The 25,900-nt window shown below is 41.5% G+C and overlaps 1 protein-coding gene across 2 annotated transcripts in view; it reads right to left on the bottom strand.

Moving 5' to 3' along the window:
• WAPL (WAPL cohesin release factor) overlaps positions 1 to 25,900 on the bottom strand; it is a 118,450-nt gene that overhangs the window by 25,936 nt on the left and 66,614 nt on the right. For both annotated transcript variants that reach the window (XM_070433216.1, XM_070433217.1), the window contains exons 5-11: positions 18,269 to 18,364; positions 12,342 to 12,494; positions 11,935 to 12,071; positions 9,362 to 9,473; positions 5,567 to 5,794; positions 1,605 to 1,716; positions 1,131 to 1,228 (exon numbers count right to left, since the gene is read on the bottom strand). In XM_070433216.1, the coding sequence (XP_070289317.1) occupies positions 1,131 to 1,228; positions 1,605 to 1,716; positions 5,567 to 5,794; positions 9,362 to 9,473; positions 11,935 to 12,071; positions 12,342 to 12,494; positions 18,269 to 18,364 (936 nt within the window). The remainder of the gene's footprint in view (positions 1 to 1,130; positions 1,229 to 1,604; positions 1,717 to 5,566; positions 5,795 to 9,361; positions 9,474 to 11,934; positions 12,072 to 12,341; positions 12,495 to 18,268; positions 18,365 to 25,900) is intronic.

Here is a 25,900-nt window from a genome sequence, read left to right as displayed (position 1 = left end):
GGCTGAAGCCTGGCTGACTAAAGTAGGTCTCTGGGGTTTGGTTTAGCTTCTATATTTGTTACAATGTTTCTTAGAGTTGCAGTTGAGAGGCCCGCAAGGCAGGCGGGGAACCTGGCTTCCTCCGTCACTGGAGCAAGCAAGCCTCCCTGTTTGCGTCAGCTGCCTGGCTGCCGGCCGCCATCTTGGCTGGCAGTTAATTTGCATATCTCACTGATTAACTAATGGGAAGGGTAGCGGAGGTACGACTAATTACCATGTTTCCCTTTTATTAGATAGGATGGGGGGGGGGGAGGAATAGAAACATTGATTTGTTATTCCACTTATTTATGCACTCATTGGTCATTCTTGTATGTGCCTTGACCAGAGATCAAACCCAAAACCTTGGTGTATCAGGATGGTGCTCTAACAACTGAACTGTCTGGTCAGGGTCAAAAAGTTTTAACTACACTAGATTATTTCCCCACATATGGTTCAAAAAGCACCTGGCTACTCCAATCTGATTAATACACAATCTATGCATCCTAAACATCACTGGCAGCATAATATCTCTGAACTGGGTTAAGTTATTCATTAATGGCAAAGAACAAATATACTTATTATGGCACACAGTTCAATAGTACCATTCAACACCAAATATTAAGAAAATCCTTATTAATTAAAAAAACAAACACCTGACTGCTTTTTACTATCATTTTCCCTAAACAAGTTAACATAAAGGGTATCCCAAAACAATGTGTACACACTTTAATAGCTGATAGTTCAACTTTGAAAATGAAATGTATTTTAACAAACATTGCCTTTATAATTATTCAAAGTGTGTGAATACAGTTTTCTGGACACCCTATATGTAAGTAGAATTCCACATTAAGGAAAGAACAATAACATTTGGCAATATAAACAAAACTGACGTGCAAGGTTTTGTATGGAGCAGCAATATACATATTCTTAAAAGACTAAACTGCTCATTTAACTTGTTCATTAACATTGGTTGCTCAAAGAATGCATCACAATTACAATCCGGACTTTTTAAAAAGTGAAACTCTAGAGACACATAATATATATTACTTGGCAGTCTCATACAGTCACAATTAAGATTAAATAATTTTATCCAAACAGTTGTCTATACTTACACTTTCTAGAACTCGTAAACATCTCTCTGCTCCCCATAATGAGGCTACTAGTTTCTCTTCATCCTCATCTCTACTGAGATGATCCACACATTCTTTCACTAGGAGAAAAGACATGGATGTATACCAATTAGCACATCTCAGCACCTCAGTACCTGCCCCCTTGACGAACATTAAAAGCCAACTGTGCACATGCTGTGGATATGCTGGAACCTCTCTGACATGAATTATTCTAAGTTTTATACTATGAGATGTTGAAATATATGATACTCTAATTTACTGTAATTATTTCCTTTTCATTACTTCCCAATTACCTTCCATTACTTTCAAAGCATTAATGGCATTTTCTATGAGATTTACAAAATCTACTAAAAGAACAGATCTTTTCAAGTGATGAAATTATTTTTGAAATATGTAAATAAAATATTTTTTCATGCTTTTAAATATATAAAAATGCTATGTGTGTAAGTATCATACCTTTATCTACAATATGATCCAGACCACCCAAAAGCCGGAGTTCTTCTTTAAACCAGTCTCCTGCTCGTTTAGAAGTAAGGGATAGTAACGTCTCCATAGCTAAATGCCCAGTCTAAAAATCAGAAGTACCATTAATGAATCTTTACTCTTAACAATGATTCTGAGGCAACACTTCCAGAGGTTTCCTTTAGAAAAGTTCACTGCATGCCACCAGCCCATAAAGTTCACTGTATTTTCTTTTTAAAAAATTTTTTGAAGAGAGAAGAGAGAAAGGGAGGAGAGAAAGAAACATCTATCCTTTATCTCCCACATGCACCAGACCAGGGACCAAACCACAACCTGGCCATGTGCCCTGACAGGGAATGGAACCAGGGCCCTTTCAATGTATGGACGATGCTCAACCACTGAGTCAGATTGGCCAGGGCCATAATATTATTTATAATGTAGTAAGTGCTTTTATAAGTAAAACTGAAGTGATTTTAATTTTTATCTGAATAGTCTATCAGTTGAAGAAATGGTTATAACCATTGGTTTGCTTTCATGGAAGTATAGTCTCATTTACCAGTTCAATGAAATAGGTACTGAGGTTATTTCCAAGATATAGATGCTCAACAGTGGGAGTGTTGAATTAAAGGGTGCCTGTACTTTAACTGCCAATCAATATATGTCAGATTAATTTACCACAAAGGCTAAAAGAAGTAACACTCTAGGACAGTGATGGCAAATCTATGACACGCATGTCAGAGGTGACATGCAAACTCATTTTTTTGGTTGATTTTTCTTTGTTAAATGGCATTTAAATATATAAAATAAATATCAAAATATGTCTTCGTTTTGCTATGGTTGCAAATATCAAAAAATTTCTATATGTGACACGGCACCAGTTAAGTTAGGGTTTTTCAAAATGCTGACACGCCGAGCTCAAAAGGTTCGCCATCACTGCCCTAGGAGCAAAGTGTGGATGTGTCAGTTGTTCTGAATCCTCAAAAGCTTATCACTTTAAATTTTTTTCCTGAGAGTAAAAAATTGTATCTTATTACTTTGGTTTGTATTGTTCTAATTACAGTAAACTTCAGCATCTTTTCAAATATTGTTTCTCCTGTCAATTCTTCTTTCCTTATTTACCTGCTAGGTTGCTTATCTTTTGCTTATTGTTATATATATTTTCTTATTTATTAGTGTTTCAGATTTACCAGACTTAAACTTTATACTGCAGGGTTAGCAGCTTGGATACATATTGTGTGGTTACCATGACAAAACTATATATGGGACCACCACTAAAGGAAGCACAGAACAGTAAGTCATATTTACAAGACAAGTTTTTCTCTATCTTTATTTGCCTTTAATTATTATTTCTCTTTTCTATTGTATTTCATTCTAAAAGCATATAGTTATCCCCCCACCAAAGAGCAATCTGATTCTTGTTGCAATAGGAACTTCAGCATAACAAAAGAAATGGTTTAATTAGCAAAGCTAGAAAGACCTGGTTTTCTTCCCAAACCTTCTTTCCTTTGTAATTTGCAAGTTTACATTAAATCCTCCTGACCAATTTGGAACTGAATATAAATTGGGTATTTAAAAATGCAAAAAACACATCTTACCATCAAATTTCAGTATTACAGATTTAGAAGAGATCTAGAACATTTTAGTTTAATTTCTAACAAAGCTAATGTCAAGGTGAAAATATAGAACTGAATTCAATGCTACAAAAACAGACCCATTCCGCCCCACTCCCAGTCTAAGTCCTTGAAAGAATAATTTAATGAGATTGGTTCCGGTATATTAGGCTCATGAGTCACATAGTGCATCTGGAGCCTAATGAGACTTTCTTTTTTAGGAAGAAAGGGGACAGTAATTTTATGTTAATATGGCAAAAGCTGGTAAGTTTTATGCTAAAAAGGGACCTTATCATTTACTTCTATTGGCATAAAAAGGATTGTGGATATTTTAAGCTATTTTCAATATATTATATGCTAGCATTTTAACACAGCCTACACAATCCAAACATTTATTTGAAAACTGAAATTGTCCCCATAGTTAAAGCACAGCCAAATCATTAATCAGAATATTATATTCAGCTACTGTTAGCTCTGTTATTTAAATTATACCTGAAAACACTATAATATTAATATTTTAAATTATCTTTCCAGGGCACATCAGGAGTGGCAGTATATTTCGAGGAAGAAATTAAGCAATTAATAAAACAAAACTTATGCATAGGGGGACAGTCAATGTACAGTAATGTCTACTTAAGATTTAAAACGAACAGATATTAAGAGAGAAACAAAGACATTCTAAAATTAGCAACTCTGTTCAGATTTTAATCATGTGAGTAAACTACTTAACACAATATAAAAAAATTATTATGCTGGTATTTACCACCCTAATAAATTCAACAAACCATGGAGGAAATTCAATAAACAAGTTTATCATGTTATTTAATACCAAATACCTGGAAAAAATTTAATATTGAACAATATGGGAACTATAACAAACACATAAAGGTATGCAGCAAATAAAAATTATAGGCTCAAATTTATTCTTTATGTAATTAAAAGTTTGTATATATTATAAAATATGAAAAAATAAATAAAAAATATGAATACATTTTACAAGTTGTATAAAAATAGTTTGGTGAGGTAGAGGGATTGTTTATCCACTACTGAGCATAAAACAATTTTTTGTCTAACTTTAATACATGAAAGTACTATTTAGTAGTACATGTCAATTTTGTATCCTGCCTTTTAATGTTAATTTGCTTTCCCTTCTCAACCCCTACTTTATTCAAATTCCATACTCTACCCTTCACCAAAGAGAGCAATATCCCTAGGTCACAGCTGGCTAGCTCAACAATTTTTGAGGCCATTGCTGCAGTCTTCAGTTTAGTAAACAGCTGGAAAAAAATACTGTCTATGTAGATTTGATGTTGGAAATGCCTGAAAGTCAAGTTACATATAAACAAATAACTTTATTTTTTCAAAATGACAAGGCAAATCATTTTTTACTGGCCTGGTAATCCGGAGGAGTATTACTGATTATACAAGTGAAAAAGATAGATTAAAAAAAAAAGAACTGGAATTAACCAAAAGGAACAGTCATTTTAAACTTGGAGAATCGTGTTGAGCATAAGGGTAGCAGTTAATGGGACACCCTGACACACTCTAGAACGAGTGAATGCTCATTGAAAATGACCTTGCAGCCCTAGCCCGTTTGGCTCAGCGTCGGCCTGGGAACAAAGGGTCCCGGGTTTGATTCCAGTCAAGGGCACGTACCTTGGTTGCAAGCTCTGGGACTCCCCGGCACGGGCCCTGGTGAGGGCTCGTGCAGGAGGCAACCAAGCGATGTGTTTCTCTTACATTGATGTTTCTCTTTCGTCTTTCCCTCTCTCTTCCACTCTCCCTAAAAATCAATGAAAAAATATCCTCGGGTGAGAATTAACAACAACAAAAAAGAGTAATAATAAAAATAAAGGAAAACATTAAAAAAAAAAAAGAAAAAAGAAAGTGACCTTGCAAAAATCTCTTAATTCTTATTGCCAAAACCCACAGAGAATAAGAATTCAAATTCCTAATAGTTTAAAAGTAACTTCTACATTAAAAAAAATAAAATCAAGAGAAAAGAATGAATGTGCTGGGGGCAGGAGTGGGTGGGAAGAGGTCAATGGGGAAAAAAGGAGACGACATATGTAAAACTTTTAACAATAAAAAATTATTAAAAAGAGAGAGAAAAGAATCAGGCAAAATGCAATAAAAATTTTACTGGCCAAAAAAACTAAATATAGATGGGATAGCTTAGGAATTTCAGGCAGGGAACAGAATTATGCTCAGAACTAAACCTTCGGAAACTCTGCTGTATTATAAACCAGGAGGCTAAATGATTTGTCCAAAGTCACACACTTGCTGTGACTAAAAACTTTCTGGAAGTAATTTTCATTTTATAATGAAAAGAAGGAAGGAACCCACCGTTATATTTTCTAGATCAAGATGCTTGTTGTGTACAGTTTCACAGAGCCTTCGAATTTTTTCCTTGATTTTGTTCATGTCTTTTTCATTCAGTAGCTTAGCTGAAGAAGCATCTTGTTCCAGTTCTAGAAGTCGAATCATTAGGTCTAGACTAGCTCTATCAAGATCCATGTTCAAACGATCTCTACTCAATATATACATGAGGGCAGCTGTACAAAGGGACAGATTCTTCAATGGACAAAAAAAAAAAAAAATATGTAATCAATTAGTGGCAATTTCATGAAATAAGACTATTTTGACATTTATTCACATGATGGAAACCTTGAAAATGTTTTACTCGTTGAAAACCCCACCCCTTAAAATATTCTATAGAAATGTGAATTAAATAAATAAAGTACTGATGCATGAAGTTGTGCTTTCTGAAGACCTCCCTATATGAATGCTCCAAAGCGAGAATATAAGTGAAAGTACATATTTCTTTGGCTATTCCATGTTTAATAAGAAGTTTACAGTACATTTTTTTCAGCTCTATGTAATCCTATTTTACAGTACACTTCACTATCATTCTTTAAGATTAAGTAGATAAAGTCAAATTTCAAGAAACAAATTTCAATAAATAAAATCAATAATTTGTGCCCAGTGGCTCAGTGGTTGAGCATAAACCCATGAACCAAAGAGGTCACCAGCACATGCCCGGGGTTTTGAGCTCAATCCTCAGTTGGAGGCCTGTAGGAGGAAGTCATCGATGTTTCTCTCTCATCAATGTTTCTATCTACTTCTCCCCCTTCCCCTCTCTCTAAAAGTCAATAAAAACATTTTTTAAAGTCAATGTGTGTTTTAAAATCTGTACCAGAAACTTAGCTACGTTTTTTTGTAAAATAAACACAACCGCATTTGTGTCAATATATAAAACTAAAATGTCCAAATAAACACATTTAGACTCATTTCTTTAAAATAAACCAATTAGGTCTGGCTGAACCAAGTATTTAAAAATAAAATTATGTGTTTTCAAAATCATTCAAATCAGGTAGCTGGCACACTTCGCTTATAATAGGTACTAAAACCTATAAATAATGAAAGGGATATAGTTTAGGTCAGCATTATTTCAACATATAAGATATAATGTATTACACTTATTTCAATGCATAGAAACACAATTAACTATGTAAACATTTAAACTTTAAATCCCCCAAAGTAAAGAGATTTCAGACTAAGTGACTAATAAAACGCTTACACAGAAAATTAATTTTGGACATTAGGATGACACAGTATAGGCTTTGGGAGTCCAATGCCCCCAAGAACACATATTAATGCCTTGGTCCTCTTATTTATATCTATATATCTAAAACCCTAATATGCAAATAGATCAAATGGCAGAACCGGCTGCTATGACATGCACTGACCACCAGGTGGCGCGCACAGAGCATGGCAGGCATTAGCTGCGGCAGGATGGTGGAGTAGGTGAGCAGGGGCGCTAGACCAAAGCAGGGCGCCGGTCGTTGTCATCAGGGTGAGCCGCTGGTGGTTACTGAAAATTCTTTGCTCCTGTGCGCCACGGTCCCACCTGGCGCTTGCATCCACTGCTGGCGCTGGCCCTGCTTGCACCAGCGGTGGCCCCACTTGCTCCGGCTGCCGGCACCACTGGCACTGGCATCAGCAGGTGCAAGCGGTGGCTGTCGGCCCTGATCGGTCCTGAGGACTTCTCCATCTCCCCCTACTCCTGAGGGGGGGTTGGGGCAGCAGCCACCATTTGCACCCGCTGCTGGCGCCAGCCCCAATCGCTCTGCGCTGTCAGTGGGTGTGAGTGGGGCCGGCGCTGTCAGTGCGTGGGAGCAATGGTGGCAGGAGGCGGGCTGCTGGCAGACAGAGGACCAGGGACTGCGGCGGGAGGGACCAGGCTGGGGTGCAGAGAATGGGCCGAGACCCGCCCCAGTGCCCACTGCAACCTAGAGGCCCACAGTTCCTTTCAAAGTGCACGAATTTGTGCACAGGGCCCTAGTAACTGCCTAACAAAACAAATTAACAGTCTCTTCTCTTCCCCCTCATTCTATATCTGCTACAACTTGGTAATGAAGTTTTCCTCACAGAGGGATAAGTACAATGCTTTCAGTTTCAGAAGACTCAGAGTGTCTCCCCTATTCTTCATTTAAAACGTAATTTCCCTGAACAAAAAATATAATAAAGTCATCTCAAAATACCACTATAATAATTAGCAATGACTATTTTTTAACTTCAAAAATGTTAAACCTGACTTTTATCATATATTTTTAAGAGGAAATGTCAAAGTCAAAATGAAAATGAGAAATTCTTTTTCACAATGAGCTATGTTCCAATTCAACATCCAGACAAAATGCTCTTTAAAAAAGTTCAAATCCTTTTTTGTCATGCTACTGATATCAAAGATTAGTAAAAGATTTTTGTTCTAGTACTTTCTGGTTAGAGGAAATCAATGCTTATAGAATTAAATACAATGGAACCTTGGTTTTCAAACTTAATTCATTCCGGAAGGCTGTTTGAAAAGAGATTTGTTTGAAAACCAAATCATTTTTTTATTACAAATAATGTAAATTGAATTAATCCATTCCAGACCCCCAAATGATTCCCTGCTTCAACCTCTCTTATATACAGTGCATGTCTAATGTACTATTTAATTTATAAATACATTCTTTTTTTTAATCCTCAGATGTGAGGATAATTTTCCATTGATTTTTAGAGAGAGTGGAAGAGAGAGGGAAAGACAGAAAGAAATATTGGTGTGAGAGAAGCACATCAATTGGTTTCCTCCTGCACAAGCCCCAGCAGTACTTGTCCTTGACCTGAATCGAACCTGGGACCCTTCAGTCTGCACTAAGCAAAACTGGCTAAGGCAACACTTCTTTTCTTAAATTTATCGAACCACCTTAAATGAATCACTTTTAGCATTTGGTCCAGGGATGTCTTTCAGGTTTGCATGAATCTTTCCTTGTTTATATATCACTGCCAAAATGGCTACCACTGGCTAACTGCTTTACATTTATCTAAATCAACAAGTTGTTTTACTTCAATTGTCTGTGATCATTGTTTCCTTTGCACCCTTAGTAATATTAGGAATCTTGATGGTCTCTTTATGTTTTAAAATTGTGCTGATCATTGGTTTGATTTTGCCAGCAACAAAAGTGTCTCTTTGTTGCCTGAGAGACACTTTTTGTCATGCTGCGGTAGCAGCCTGAAAAGATTGTCAGGTCGAAAACCAAAGTTTGGTTGACAACTGAGACATTTTTTCTGTGAACAACTTGGCAGAACTGAATTGTTTGACATGGGGTATCCAGTATGCTATAACTGAATAATGTTATGTTTTTGTTAATCCTCATGTGAGGATATTTTCCTCCCATTAATCCTTAGAAAGAGTGGAGGGGGGGGGGGGGAGAGAGAAACATCAATGTGAGAGAGACATCCATTGGTAGCCTCCCACATGAATCTGGGGCTCAGGATGCAACCAAGGTACATGCCCTTGACCAGAATCGAGTCTGCGACCTTCCAGTGTTGGTGGGCCAACACTCTACCCACTAAGAAAAGCAGGCGAGGGCCTGAATAATGTGTAAACAATATAAACTGAGCAGAGGAAAAAATGTCCTGAGAAAATAATCTTAAATGATTAAGCAAAAACTTCTAGCATGAAGCTCTATATTTAGCAAATAAAACTCAATCCACATATAGGAAATACTTATATCTGAATATACATAGAGATATTTGTCAATAACCAAGCAGACTAGAATTTTAAAATAATGCTTCTCAAATCCAGAAACTTAAAAATACCTGATGGTGCTGGGAATCATCCAAGGTTTTAAAGACCATTGCTACCATTCCGTGTGCTCTCAGGTGCATTCGAAAACTGGGCATGGCGCATTTAGTAGCCAAGCTAATAACACTAGAAGAAAATAGACTAGTTAGGGAGACTAAAAATAGCTAGTGCATTAATGTTTTGTTCGTACAGTACCAAAACAAGGGCATGGGGTAGGATGTCAAAGCTTTGCCTGTACAGATCACAATATAAAAAGCATGAGCAAACCAGATTATTAAAAATTTACTAATATATATGTGATTAGGTATGTTATATTAAACGATATAAATAACAAATGATCATCTTTAGTTTATTTCTTATAGTACTTACTACCATGAAAAGCAAAAAGTCTCAGCTCCTCTTCATAATGCCTCTAATTACATGTATTTTATATTTGATTGAATATATTCTGATTGACTGGATAATTCAATCAAATCAAGATATTCAATCCTATATAATCAAAGTGTAGTATGCAAATTGTCCCCTCGACCAGGAGTTGTCCAAGAGTTTGACCAGGGGGCGGGGCTGGCCAGGGGAAAGGAGGGAGGCCCCAGCGGTGGCAGGTGGCTGGGGGAAGGAAGGGAGTACCTGGATAGTGGCTGGCAGCCAACAGCGGCTAGGGACCCTACCAGTGCACAAATTTTGTGCACTGGGCCTCTAGTCTATACTAATAAAAGGGTAATATGCTAATTAGACTGGATAGACCAGGTGTCTCCCGGACATCCTTCCTGACAAAGCCGGGACCTGGGTGAAGCCGCTCAGGGTCCTGGGCACCTGGCCCGGGCAAAGCCACCCAGAGGTCCAAGCGCCGCAGCCCCTTCCACAGAGGTGGCAGGAGAGGGGGCTGCGCGGGTCCTGCCCCTTCCGCAGAGGCAGCCAGAGGCAGCAGCGTTGACCTGGTCCCACGCCTCTGCAGAGGTGGGGGGTACAGGGAGCAGCACGATCCCAGAGCCGCCACAGAGGCTGGATGGGGTGTGACCATGGTGCCTCAACCTCCCACACCCCCTCCCCCAGACGGCCTGGCCCCAGATTGCCCCACCCAACCAGTGGGCAGGACCAGTGCTAAGAAGCAGCGAGCCTGGTTTCTGGTTGAGCCACACTCTCCCCCACCCCCGCCCGTGCTCAGCCAGAAGCCAGGCTCACAGCTGGTGAGCACAGTGGAGGTGGCATGAGCCTCTCCCGCCTCCACAGCAGGTGGGCGGTAAGGAGCAAGGACTGTGAGAGCCCCAGACTACGAGAGGGATGTCTGAGTTCCAACTGAGGCCTGATCCCTGGGGGGTCCTGGACTGTGAGGGCACAAGCCGGGCTAAGCGCCTCCATGCCCCCCCCCCCCCCCCGCACGAATTTCATGCACCAGGCCTCCAGTCTATCTATATAAAAGCCTAAGTGACCATCGCAACCGAACGGACAACCAAACAGGCTGCATGGGGCGACCAGGCTGGCAGCGGGGTTAGTGAGGGGCGACGAAACGACTGAGCAGCAGGCTGCATGGGGCAACCAGGCCAGTGGGGGAGGTGGGGGGAGTGGGGAGGGGGGAGGGGAAGTGAGTGGCGATCAGGCCAGCAGGCAGAGGCGGTTAAGGGTGATCAGGCTGGCAAGGGGGGCAGTTAGGGGTGATCAGGCAGGCAGGCAGGTGAGCGGTTAGGAGCTATTGGTCCAGGATGGTGAGAGGGATGTCCGATTGCCAGTTTAAACTGGCAGTTGGACATCCCCTGAGGGGTCCCGGATTGGAGAGGGTGCAGGCTGGGCTGAGCCGCCCCCCCCCCGCCCCCCCGCACGAATTTCGTGCACTGGGTGTCTAGTATATATAAAAAAGCTGAAGTGACTGCTCCGGTCGCTATGACACGCACTGACCACCAGGGGGCAGACACAACGCAGGAGCTGTCCCCTGGTGGTCAGTGCGCTCACATAGTGGGAGCGCCACTCAGCTGACTGACGGGCGCCAGACACCGGGCTCATGGCTGGCAAGTGCAGCTGCGGTGGCGCGTGCCTCTGCCGCCTCCACGGCAGTGTTACCAAGAGGTGGCAGGCGCAGCAGGAGCGGTGTGGCGCCTGGCCCAGGTTCAGGGCTCCGCCCTAGCTGCCTGCCACTTCTCGTAATACTACATCCCCCGAGGGGTCCTGGATTGCGAGAGGGCGTAGGCCAGGTTGAGGGACCCCCACCGGTGCATGAATCCGTACAATGGGCCTCTAGTATAATATGCAGATGATTATCCAAATTAAAACATGCTTAATTTATCAAATTTACTACTGGCATGTTTTAAAATATTGGGCTGTAGAAGAACTTAGGGATTCTTTAGCATAACACTTCTTTCAAGAATCTGGAAACTGAAGCCTAGATTATGCTAAAAGGATATAAACATCCAACTTTCCTTCCTCCATAGAATAAAATCCCTTATAAGAAATCAATCACATTTTAACATATTATAACTGACTATAAACTATATCCATGGTAAGAAAATCACAAATGTTTACTCTATCCATTTGAAAAACTTTAATGAGCTATATAGCATGCATATAATTATCAAATGTAAAAATAAGAGCTTACCTAAGGCAACGTGTGTTTAGAGGCTGAGTGCTCTTTAAGCCACTTAACAAATACTCAATGTCATCAGTGAACTCTTGATTTTCACCAAATTCCACCACATCATTGAAGTGCTTCACGTGCTGAACAACAGTATATAACTGCCAAGAAAATAAGTCCATCTCTTTTATAACTATGAACTGGTATATTTAGTGAAATCTATAGGCTTGCTGTACTGTATTTAAAAGTGTATAAAATAATTTATTACATGGCCACTGAAAGTTGCTTTTAAAACACTGGTAGTGCTAGGACCAGATAAGTTCGTGACTCCAAGCTGTGGATATCAGTACTGTATTTGTTCAAGACACTAAAGTGCTCAATGTTAAACACAACAACCTATCCATGCATAGAAAAACTATACGACTGCTTACTTCTTTGTCTTCTTTTCTGCATTTTAGTGCGGTAACTATATCTTGGTAGGGCTGAGTAGGTATTGTCACAGTTTTTATCACTTTGGGTGGTGGTGCAGGAGCCTTAAAAACTCCATCATCTTTTTGATTTGGTTCCTTTGAAGACAGCCTCACCTATTAAAAAGGGTATTAAGTTAGTTATTCTAAAAAAATATATACATACAAATAGTAACATGTTCTCTACCTAGCAAATTTAGTTTAAGGAAAAAAAGATGGGTCATAAGGGACATGAAAGGTCATAAGGTACATTTAAAAATTCCATTTATGCCCTGACCGGTTTGGCTCAGTGGATAGACCATTGGCCTGCGGACTCAAGGGTCCCGGGTTCGATTCCGGTCAAGGGCATGTACCTTGGTTGCAGGCACATACCCAGTGGGGTGTGTGCAGGAGGCAGCTCATCGATGTTTCTCTCTCATTGATGTTTCTAACTCTCTATCCCTCTCCCTTCCTCTCTGTAAAAAACCAATAAAATATATTTTTAAAAAAATTCCATTTACTACTAGGTAAAATTAATATATGTTTTACTTACAAAAGAACCACTCAGGAATTCCTGCTGTTCTTCCTTAAACTTACATTTCACACAATCTGCTATTTGTCTCTAGGACTATTAGAAGGAATAAAGAACCAAAATTCCATATATAAACAGCATTGATAAGAAGCTAGGGATGGAATAGAAAAACTACAACAGATAGATAAAAGAATTTTTAAAGTACAGAAAGCTGTACTTTAGGGTAGAATAGCCAAAATAAGAGCACAGCATATAATTACTAATATGTACAATGATGATTTTATACTAGTAAAAGAAGTTTAATGTATTCAACTTAAGAAGAGAGGGAACTAATTATCTACACTAATAAAAGAGAAACATGGTAATTAGCATACGACCGCTACCCTTCCCATTGGCTAATCAGCATATCCTTATGCAAATTAACTGTCAGCCAAGATGGCGGCCGGCAGCCAGGCAGCTGGAAGCGAGCAGGGAGGCTTGCTTGCTCCAGTGACTGCGGACTCCAACGTTCCCCGCCTAACTTGCCGGCCTCTCAGCTGCAACTCTAAGCAACTATGTACTATGTTGCAAATATAGAAGCTAAACAAAACCCCAGAAACCGGCTTTCAGTCAGCCCTGGACCGCAACATTGTATCAATGTTTTCAGCAGCGAGGCCTCAGAGCTAAAGCTGGCCCAGAATAAAAAAAAAAAAAAAAAAAGAAAGAAAACAAAGAGCGGTTGGGAGCTTTTAGTCACCTGCCAGCCAGAAAACAGCCCTCAGCCCCTCAGCCAGCCTGGCCAGGCACCCCAGTGGGGACCCCCACCCTGATCCAGGACACCATTCAGGGCAAACCAGCCGGCCCCTACCCGTGCATCAGGCCTCTATTCTACATAGTAAAAGGGTAATATGCCTCCCGGCACCGGGATCAGCGGAGCAGCGAGGCTCCTGGCACCGGGACCAGCGTGACAGGGGGCAGCGCCCAAACCCCCTGATCGCCCTGTGGCTGTGTGACAGGGGGCGGGGCCACAACCTCCCTATCCGCCCTGCTCTGTTCGTGACGGGGAAGGCGCCCCAACCCCCTGATCAGCCCTGCTCTGTGCCTGATAGGGGGGAGCTCCCCAATCCCCTGATTGCCCTGCAGCTCTGTGTGTGACAGGGGGCGGGGCCACAACCTCCCTATCCGCCCTGCTCTGTTCATGACAGGGAAGGCGCACCAACCCCCTGATCGGCCCTGCTCTGTGTGTGACAGGGTACGGAGCCCCAACCCCCCTGATGGGCCCTGCTCTGTGAGTGACAGGGGGCAGCGCCCCAACCCCGATTGGCCCTGCTCTATGAGTGACAGGGGGCAGCGCCCCAACCCCCTGATCGGCCCTGCTCTGTGCATGACAGGGGGTGGCGCCGCAACCTCCCCATCGACCCTGCCTTAAGTGTGACGGGGGCGGTGCCCCAACCCCCCAATCGGCCCTACCCTGAGCGTTACTGAGGGTGGCATCGCAACCTCCCGATCCGCCCTGCTCTGTGCATGACGGGGCGGCGCCCCAACTCCCCAATCGGCCCTGCTCTGAGCCTGACCAGGGGCTGCACTTAGGGATTGGGCCTGCCCTCTGCAACCCGGGAGCAGGCCTAAGCCAGCAGGTCGTTATCTCCCGAGGGGTCCCAGACTGCGAGAGGGCACAGGCCGGGCTGGGGGACCTCCCCCCCCCCCCCGCCCCCAAGTGCACAAATTTTTGTGCACCGGGCCTCTAGTGTATATAATAAAAGCCTAAGTGGCCGTTAAGGCAGAACAACCAGTCGCTATGATGTGAGCTGACCACCAGGGGGCAGATGCTCAGTACAGGAACTGCCCCCTGGTGGTCAGTGTGCTCCCACAGGGAGAGCGTTGTTCAGCCAGAAGGCGGGCTCATGGCTGGCGAGCGCAGCTGCCATGGCAGGAGCCTCTCCCGACTCCGTGGCAGCAGGAGCAGCGGGCCGAGATGAGTGTGAGCAGTGTGGCGCCCAGCTCCGATTTGGGCTCCTCCCTGGCCGCCTGCCACTGGCACACTACTACATCCCCCGAGGGGTCCCGGACTGCAAGAGGGCACAGGCCAGACTGAGGAACCCCCCCCCCCCCGCCGCCAGTGCACAAATTTTGTGCACTGGGCCTCTAGTACATTATATTTTAGAAAGATCTCTATGGCTAATTTTTGTTCTTACAAAGAACTCATTCCTTAAAAACAAAAAAGAACTCCCTAATTCAGTGGTTCTCAACCTTCTGGCCCTTTAATACAGTTCCTCATGTTGTGACCCAACCATAAAATTATTTTCGTTGCTACTTCATAACTGTAATGTTGCTACTGTTATGAATTGTAATGTAAATATCTTATATGCAGGATGGTCTTAGGTGACCCCTGTGAAAGGGTCGTTCGACCGCGAAAGGGGTCGCGACCCACAGGTTGAGAACCGCTGCACTAATTGATAGCTCCAGGTGACTGAGGAGTTACCATTATCTAGAACAGCCATGCCCCACCTAAGCATCTCTAAAATCCTGATGCCCCCCCATGACATGTAATTCTTATTATTCAAAAAGTGAACTCCTATTCTCATGGAGGAAGCCTAAAAGGCCATTAACTTGGTCAAAACAAGCTTCCAAAGAACATGGCATCCATGAAAGAGAAAAATAAAACAACGAAAGGATAGTTGAAGTACTGAGGAAGATATCACAAAGAAATTGTTAAAATAATAATAATAATATGCAGTGATATGAAAAAAATAGCAAGTTTCAAAACATATAAGAACTGAAATACATAAATATGTCACAATATATATTTATATACTGTATATGAGGCCCCCAGAATCATAAGAAATGCGAAAAAATCACTGTTAATAACTCATTCTCGAATTGCCCCCCTTAAAAATCAAATTGCCCCTCTGTTGGGAACCACTGATCTAGAAATACTGTTTTTCAAATGTGTTCTGAATTGAATTACTGGAATGCAGGAAAAAGTTCTCTAAAAAGTGAGTTAACCACTCAAAGCCACTTTATCATCTATGTAGGATGTAATTTATAACACAAGTCTAAATACAAATTTCAAATACATACTAATTTGCCCTTTAAAACTGAACACTATCCTATCCTATCCAATAAAAGCCTAATATGCAAATTGTCCCCTCCACCGAAAGTTCGACCACATCCTATGACGTGCGCTGACCACCAGGGGGCGGCGCAAAACATGGCGGGCATAGGCAATGTGGCGCTGGCAGCGGGCAGCAGTGGAGGCACTGCCAGCCCCGATGGGCCTCGATGAGAGCAGGACCGTGGCAGGATGGCGGAGCAGGTAAGTGGGCGGCACCAGGCCAACGTGGGTGCAAGCAGGGCCCAATCGCCCTACCAATCACCCCGCAGACAGTGACCAGCGGCGACAGGGCCGCCGCCCAGCTCCCAGGCGCTGAGGGAGCAGGGCAGGGGCCCAATGACTCAGGCGGAGGGGGGCGCGCAGGAGCCGGGGGGCCCAGGTGCTGCCCAGTGCCCAGAGGTCAGCTGGGACCTGCCCTTCCACACCCGACGCTTGCGCTTTGATCACCGGCCAGGCCTAGGGACCATACCCGTGCACGAATCTCATGCACTGGGCCTCCAGTAATTCCATAAAATGTGGGTCAGAAGTAAAAAAAAATTTTTAAGGCTTTTTTTTTTTTTTTAATATATTTTTATTGATTCCAGAGAGGAAGGGAGAGAGAGAAACATCAATGATGAGAGAGAATCATTGATCGGCTGCCTCCTGCATGGCCCCTCTGGGAATCGAGCCCACAACCCAGGCATGTGCCCTTGACCGGAATCAAACCCGGGACCCTTCAGTCCACAGCCCTTTGGGGGTCGAACAACTCTTTCACAGGGGTCGCCTAAGACCATCGGAAAACACATATAATATCAGATATTTACATTACGATTCATAACAGTAGCAAAATTACAGTTATGAAGTGACAACGAAAATAATTTTATGGTTGGGGGTCACCACAGCATGAGGAACTGTATTAAAGGGTTGCAGCATTAGGAAGGTTGAGAACCACTGCTCTATCCACTGAGCCAAACCAGCTAGGGCCTGGACCTAGACTTTTACACTGTCCAGCTCTCTCTGCCTCCGCAGCCCCCAAAACAGAACTCCCCAGAACATGGCTAAGCAGACGTCCCATCTTTTCTTCCCTCCACTGAGCACTTCCCCGAGGCAGCCCTGGGACTACCGAAACTCAAAGTGGGAAGCAGGAGCCATTCTGGCTGGTCCAGCCTCGCTCCAGAGCCCAAGGCAAGTCAAGGAACCTCTCGTGGTTCCAGTGTCTTCCTCAGCGTCAGGGGGATAATGCTCCTTAACCTTTCTCACAGGCAGGGTGTCAGAAGGAAACATTACAAAGCACCTTGGAAAATACTGTGGAGAGGAGCTGATGCTCTGAGTTTTACAACTGCGGAATAAACGTGTGATTTCTCTCTCTCTTTTTTTCATGTGCAATACATACATTATGGCTCTTTTTTTAAGTCCTGCTGCCATTCCATCACCGGCCGACTATCGCCCTGAAGAGGGTGTTACTAGTATATCCCTTCTCACAGATGCCCTATTCCAGTGATGGCGAACCTATGACACGCGTGTCAGAGGTGACACGCGCACTCATTTTTTTGGTTGATTTTTCTTTGTTAAATGGCATTTAAATATATAAAATAAATATCAAAAATATAAGTCTTTGTTTTACTATGGTTGCAAATATCAAAAAATTTCTGTATGTGACACGGCACCAGAGTTAAGTTAGGGTTTTTCAAAATGCTGACACGCCGAGCTCAAAAGGTTCGCCATCACTGCCCTATTCCCTACATCAGAGTGAAAAAGCAAGGCCTTCTCTTAAATGTCACGGGCAAATGGCCTGCCGTGATGGTCATCAACAGCGTCCTGGAAGGCAGCCAGCTCCTCTGGCCTTTTAAGGCTTTTTATTTATAACCTAGTACAGTGATGGCGAACCTATGACATGTGTGTCAGAGGTGACACGTGAACTCATTTTTTTGGTTGATTTTTCTTTGTTAAATGGCATTTAAATATTCAAAATAAATATCTAAAATATAAGTCTTTGTTTTACTATGGTTGCAAATATCAAAAAATTTCTATATGTGACACGGCACCAGAGTTAAGTTAGGGTTTTTCAAAATGCTGACACGCTGAGCTCAAAAGGTTCACCATCACTGACCTCGTAGGACCAGAATTTCTGTAATCCAATCCACGATCCTCACTTTTCCAATGAATTAAACTAAGTTTTTATTAGGAAGCCACTAAATTTTAGTTAAGAAGTCCAAAATAAACTGGTAAAGAGGAAAGTCAGAGACATCCAAATTATGAATAAAGATAGCAAAACAAACATGAAATTAAAAAGTACAGTTCACTTACTGTAACACTCTGAGGTTTTACTACTGGTGGCCCAGGCAGTTCTTCTGAGTCTGGATGGTTCCAATGTCTGGCATTATACACAGCTTTTGTAGGAGACTACAGAAATGAGAAAAAGGTCAACTGTTTCCATATTTTGCATCCTTATAAAATTGTCTCAATTCATAAAATAAAAATCATAATAAATAATTTAAATGCATAAACATATACCCTAGACCAGTGGTCGGCAAACTCATTAGTCAACAGAGCCAATTATCAACAGTACAACGATTGAAATTTCTTTTGAGAGCCAAATTTTTTAAACTTAAACTATATAGGTAGGTACATTGTTATTAATTTAATTAGGGTACTCCTAAGCTGGCCTTTGCTAAAAACGTCCTCAGTATGATTGAGGCACATTTGCTGAGGTCAACCCCTTCCAACTCTCCCATCCACACTCGTCTTGTATACTTGTTTCGTCTATCTCCTTTCGTTCATCCTCTCTATATGTCCAAACCATCTCAACATACCTTTCTCAGTCCTCGACACTACATCTTCTTTCACTCCACAACGTTCCCTGTATGTGCGCATCTGCACGTGGTATTTTGTGGAAGAGCCACACTCAAGGGGCCAAAGAGCCGCATGTGGCTCGCGAGCCACGGTTTGCTGACCACTGCCCTAGACCAGCGGTCGCCAACCTTTTGGACCTCACAGACCAACAGTGGTCTGCGGACCATTGGTTGGCGACCACTGCCCTAGACAGAGCAGATAAACAGTATCTAGCTCATATTCCCACCATGTAGCCATGCCCATGGCAGACATAGAGTCACTGAGACATTCTCTCATGAAATTGATAATCAGTGCTCTAGTCTAGAGGACAACTACTAACAACCAGGAGAAGAAAGTAAACCTCTTGCCAGGCCTGTACTAACTTACTAATCAATATAATTAATTCAATATGTTCTTTATTCCTCATGCTACTGATCCATGCCCCACATTCTTCCAACCATGGAAATCGGGCAGCACAAGTGATAAAGGCCCATATTCATTTAAGTGAAACTGTCAGGGTCAGATCAGTACCATCATTCAAAAGTTTTCAAATTTTATAAAGGTAAATATTGTACATATGCCTCATGTTACAAAACATAGGGGGGTCTAAAGCAATATTATGTAATAACATCCATGATTTCTCCAGCAAAATGTATACATATTTACATTAAGTAGGATACTGCCTCAACTCAATTTAGGGTAGTTTACTGGCAAATCAATTTACTATAAAAAATGAAAAAAAACTTTCAGTTTAACACTATTTCAGAATTGAGAATAAAGAACTGTGAACCTGTATAATCAAATCCATAGGATAAAACCTGTATAAAATGAACGTATCAATTCTTCTAAAGGAGACTGATTACACAAAGACCAATGTTTTAGCCGTCCTTTATAAATGATGTTAAATTTTGTTCTTTAACCTTCAAAAAATAGTTTTAATCTCATTAGAGATTCTAAGTGTGATAATTTATGTATTTTCAGTACTAATACAAAAAAAAAAAAAAAATAAGAGTACAAGAGAAGAAACATACTTCAAGATTGGCCAAAAATCTACATTAAAAAATTACCCATTTTCCCTTACAAGCTGCAATGAACTAACATAATTGGAATTAAGCATCATGCAAAGTTATCTTTTTATACAAATACTAGTGGCCCGGTGCACAAAATTCGTGCACAGGGGAGGGTGTGTTCCTCAGCCTGGCCTGCACCCTCTCCAACTTGGGACCCCTCGAAGGATGTCCTACTGCCAGTTTACAGGGATCGGGCCTAAACTAGCAGTTGGACATCCCTCTCGCAGTCTGGGACTGCTGGCTCCTAACCACTCACCTGCCTGCCTGCCTGCCTCTAACCACTCTGCCTGCCGGCCTGCCCGCCCCCAAATGCCCCCCCCCCCCGCCCCGCCGCTGCCGGCCTGCTTGCCTCCAAATGCCCCCCCGCCAGCCTGATCACCCCAAACTGGCCCCCCTGCTGGCCTGCTCACCTCTACCTTCCCACCCCACTGGCCTGCTCATCCCCAACTGTCCCCCTGCTGGCCTGCTCATTCCAAACTGCCCTCCCGCTGTCCTGATCACCTCCAACTGACCCCCACTAATGGTTTGCTTGCTCCCAACTGGCCCCCCTGCTGGTCTCCTTACCCCCAACGGCCCCGCCCCCCACCAGCCTGATCACCCACAACTGCCCTCTCCTCTTGGCCTCTAACCACCTCTACCTCGGCCCCACCACCATGGCTTTGTCCAGAAGAACATCTGGAAGGTCTCCTGGAAGGTTTCCCAGTCTAATTAGCATATTACTCTTTTATTAGTATAGATATATTTGTCTGTAAATATGATTATGATTGCAGATATGAGTAGGACCAGTTAAAATTTTATAGAATGGGCCTTTTATTACAGATGGTTTGCCATGTATGCATTTTTTCTAAAGAAGTAAAAATTACTTTAAAAAAATGTTTCAGGCCGAAACCGGTTTGGCTCAGTGGATAGAGCGTCGGCCTGTGGACTGAAGGGTCCCGGGTTCGATTCCGGCCAGGGGCATGTACCTGGGTTGCGGGCACATCCCCAGTGGGAGATGTGCAGGAGGCAGCTGATCGGTGTTTCTCTCTCATCGATGTTTCTAACTCTCTATCTCTCTCCCTTCCTCTCTGTAAAAAATCAATAAAATATATTTAAAAAAAAAAAATGTTTCAGGAAGACTTTGAGAAATTTACAGTATCTGCTTTTTTTCCAAGAAAGTTGTCACTTTTATGCCAGAGTGAGAATTATTTGTATGCTTTGTATGTCAGCATTGGGCCACTGTGACTGGGGGGCACTTAGCTTGACTTGAGAGTAATTATCTTGCTCACTGGCTGGGAGGGAGGGTGTGTGGCGGAGGAGATAAATACTGGGTTCTGGATTATTCATAGATTGCTGACTTTCTGGATTGATTGTGCAATCCCTTCCTTTTATTGATGTCCACCTTCTATTGACAGACATCTACCCTGGGAGAGAAATGAGATGAAACTCTCTTTCTTGTCATTGTAAAAAGCATTTGAATTCCTAAGGTGTGATAAGGCCACCCAGCCATCCACAGTCAAGGTACACATTTTCATGGAGGATGTTCCCACTCTTGAATAATTTTTTCTTTTAATTTAAACTTTCTTCTATAACTGTTTTCTTGTTACTTAAAAGCTAGTTTTTTTTGAAACTACTTCCAAAGCTTTTCAAGCTGTATATGTCCTTGGAATGAATTTATAAATAAGAATTGAGCCCGTCCAGTGTGACTCAGTGGTTTAGCATCAACCTATGAACCAGGAAGTCACAGTTTGATTCCAGGTCAGACCACATGCCCGGTTGTGGGCTTGATCCCCAGTACGGGGCGTGTAGGAGGCAGCAGATCAATGATTCTCTCTCATCATTGATGTTTCTCTCTCCCTCCCTCTCCCTTCCTCTATGAATCAGTAAGAATATACTTTAAAGAGAGAGAGAGAGGAGTATATATGTTTGTAAATAAGAAAACATGTATTTGATGCTCTTAGAAAGTGTTATTTTCTTTCATTAAAACTTGTGCAGTATAGGGAACGCCACAGATTCTCTTAATTTGAAGAAAGTTAGAGGGAAAGGTATTAATTCAGAGTTCCTTGGGAAAATGTGTCACTTATATATTTCTTTATGTTTATTTTTTTAAATCAAAAACTGAAATATTTTCTATTCAGAAAATATATTTTGATCTAAATATCTTCTATAATTTTAACCCTAAAATATCAATTTAAATATTTTAAAAATGGTTGGGATGTTTGTTTTTTTAAATAAGTTAGGTTACTGGAGTTCTACACATTACTGGATCATCTCGGGTAATTTTCTGATTGGAAAATTAAGAATTATAGTCAGAGGGGAGGACATGATAATTTTTAAAGAACATATTCAATTTACTTTAGAAGCGGAACCTCTCTTATCATGTGACTTGTTTTGTATGTTTGTTAAACTATATTATCACATAAGCATTGCTGCTATTGGGACAAACAGTGACAGCTGATTCGGGTCATCTGAATGTCCACTGTCTGTTTCAATTTGTATGTTTGTTTTGACACTGTCATATGCTCAAACTTCAGTGGAAGAAATGAGAACCTATTATTTTTGCCTGCTCCCTCCCTCCTTTACGTTGGAAATATTCTTTTTTACTCAGAGGGACCTTAACTTTGATGTAAGGGATTGTTTCCATTGCCAACTGTTTTCTTCCTTGCCAAGTAAGGGAGTTGTGATGCCTTCCCCAGAATATTTGCAGGTGTGGTTGGGAAAAGTCATTTCATCCCCGACCTTTGCATGTCAGGTGCTGGGGTGCCGGGGTGCTGCCTTGCCTGCACCCGGCTCTCCGATCCCAATGCGGCTCTCTCTCCCTCCGATCGCCATGGCAACCACCGGCCTGCGCCCCGGCTCTCTCTCCCTCCGATCACCATGGAGAACACTGGGATGCAGGCTAGGCGGCACCCTCGGACGCCCGGGGGTGCCGCCCGGCCTGCGCCCCGGCTCTCTCCCTTTGATCGCCATGTGATCACGGGCCGCAGGTAAGGCAGCACCCCCACGGCTCTTGCCTGCTGCCTGGGTTTCCGCTCACTGTTCTTCCGTCCTTCCCCTTTCACCTCCCATCATTGTGCCTACGTATGCAAATTAACCACCATCTTTGTTGGCAGTTAATTTGCATATCGCCCTAATTAGCCAATGGGAAGCGTAGAGGAGGTACAGTTAATTACCCTTTTTGTCTTTTATTAGATAGGATCTTCAAAATAATCATGTTATAACATCAAGATTGCAGTGTAAACTCCACAAGAACTGTTTGCTTTTTAAGTGATTTTTTTTTTTGAGAGAGAGAGAAAGAGGAAAGGAGAGGATCATCTGCTGCCTCCTACATGCCCCCTATGGAGAACTGAGCCTGCAATCTGGACGCGTACCATGACTGGGAAGCAAGTAGGCAACCTTTCAGTGCACAGGACAATGCCCAACCAACTGCGCCACACCAGCCAGGGCAAGAACTAGTTTTAAAAGATAAAGTTTAAATTGATTCATATATTAAATGTATTAGAAAATCTTAATGCTAAAAGAAATTCTACTGTGAAACTTACATGAAGTAGAAAGTCTCTCATTTATAAACACACCTGTTATTCTTATATAACACATTTGTATAAAGTGATGATGCATTAGTAATCTAAAGCAGTTTATGTATTCACACAATGACTTAATTAGGCCTCTTGAGGCACAACAACATAGGCACTCAAGCATCCACCATATAATCTCTATGCTACTAGTTGATAGATCCCTCATTTAAACAACCTCTAATACACAAACACTGACCTGTGGAAAGAATAGGTACCTCAAAGCTCAAGAACTTTATTTCTTTTTAAAACTCATTGATTTCAGCCGGGCCAGGTGGCTCAGTTAGTATGAGTGCCGTCCTGAGCACCAAAAAGGTTGCAGGCTCAATCACTGGTTGGGGCACATATGGAAGGCAAATGATCAATGTTTCCCTCACTTTGATGTTTCTCTTTCTCTTTCCCTTCTGCTCTCTCTAAAAATCAATAAAAATATATTTTTGAAATGAATGAATGAAATGAATGAATGAGTGAAAGGTTATCTGGTTTCAGAGGTAACAAAATAGCAGGTCAGGTCAAAGTTCTAAATTAAACTGACACCCTCCTAGTTAAGTGTAAGTGGCAACACACTGAACAGTTAACAAAGTAGATTTAGGAACCATATGGTCTGGATTAAAAGCCAGATAAATAGTAAGCTCTACTACTACTTATTACTCAACATTTTTCTCATCTCTAAAATGTGGTTAATAATAGTACCTACTGCAATGAGTTGTTGTGAAGATTAAATAAATATATGTAAGATACTCAGAAGAGTGCCTGAAACAATATGTGTTATACAAGTATTAATTATTATTGATAATAATAATGATAGTTATTATGTAATCATGAGCAATTCCATCTGAGTCCAGCATTTTCATAAGAATATTAGAATATAATGGTCTACCCACCTAATAGACTGCAATAAACAAATGGAATAACTGACATGAAAACACTTTGTTAACATTTATAAAAAAGCAGACTGGGATACATTGATCTAACTCATCTCAAAAGTCCTTGAATTATATTCCTGATGGATATAAATGCAAAATCCTCAACTAGAGAAACAAATTCAAGAACACATTAAAAGGTTCATACTGCTTTTTATTCAAAACAGTACTGTACATACTAGCAAAAGCAATTTGATAAGAAAAATAAATAAAAGGCATCCAAAATAGAAAGAAATAAAAGGTTCTCTATTCACAGATGACATGATCTTATATGTAGAAAACTCTAAAGATTACACATATAAAAAAAATAACTTTTAGAACTAATAAATGTATTCAGTAAAGTTGTATAATACAAAGTCAAGATACAAAAATCAGGTGCATTTCTAATACAACTAACAAAAAACAATCGAAAAGATAAAATGAAATAAATCCCACTATAATAGCATCAAAAATAAAAAATATGTAGGAATAAACTTAACCAAACAAGGCCAAGGATCTGTATACTGACACCTACAAAATACTATTGAAAAGAAACTAAAGACACAAATAAAAGGAAAGATATCCCAGATTGGAAGACAATATTGTTCAAATGTCCATACTACCCAAAGTAATCTACAGATTCTATGTATTCCTACCAATGGTATTTTTTTACAGTAATAAGAAAAACAAATTTAAAATTCATATGGAACCACAAGCAACCTTAAATAGCCAAAACAGTCTTGAAAAAACAAAAAACTTGGAGGACTCACATTTCCTGATTTCAAAATGTATCACAAAGCTACAGTAATCAAAATAGTAGGGTACTGAGAGAAAGATAGATATAAAGACTAATGAAACAGGATGGAGAGCCCAGAATCTACAGGTATATGGTCAAATGATCTTCATCAAGGGAGCCAAAACAACACACTGGGGACAGTCCCTTCAACAAATGGTGCTAGGAAACTGGATTATACAAAAATCAACTCAAAATGGATTAAAGATTTACACATAAGATCTAAAACTGTAAAACTCCTAGAGAAAACGCAAGAAAAGATACAGAACACTGGTTCTGGCAATAACTTCCTAGACATGACACCAAAAGCCCAAGCAACATAAGCAAACATAGAAAAGCAGGACTACATCAAACTAAAAGGTTTCTTCTGCACAGCAAAGAAAACAATTAAAAGTGTGAAGAGGCATCCCAGCCAGTGTGGCTCAATGGTTGAGAATCAACCCAGGAACCAAGATTCCTGGTCAGAGTACACACCGGGTTTGTGGGCTTGATCCCCAGTGGGGGGCATGCAGGAGGCAGCTAATTGATGATGTTTCTCTCATCAATGTTTCTATCCCTTTCCCTTCCTCTCACTCTAACAATCAATAAAACATTTTTTTTTAAGAGGCAACCTACAGAATAGGAGAAAATACTTGCAGGTGATAATATCTGCTAAGTATTTACTATCGAAGATAGTTGACCCTAAGGGGACATCTATAATACTCTCAACAATAAAGATAAAATTTTTAAAAACATGTTTTTATTGATTTCAGAGAGAAAGGGAGAGGGAGTGAGATAGAAACATCAATGAT

Source organism: Myotis yumanensis, unplaced genomic scaffold (assembly GCF_028538775.1).
Source record: "Myotis yumanensis isolate MYYU_CA2020_CCGP unplaced genomic scaffold, mMyoYum1.0.hap1 SCAF_13, whole genome shotgun sequence".
Taxonomy (NCBI): Eukaryota; Metazoa; Chordata; class Mammalia; order Chiroptera; family Vespertilionidae; genus Myotis; species Myotis yumanensis.
The sequence above is the reverse complement of the archived record's forward strand: the minus strand, read 5'-3'. Positions and strand labels throughout refer to the sequence as shown.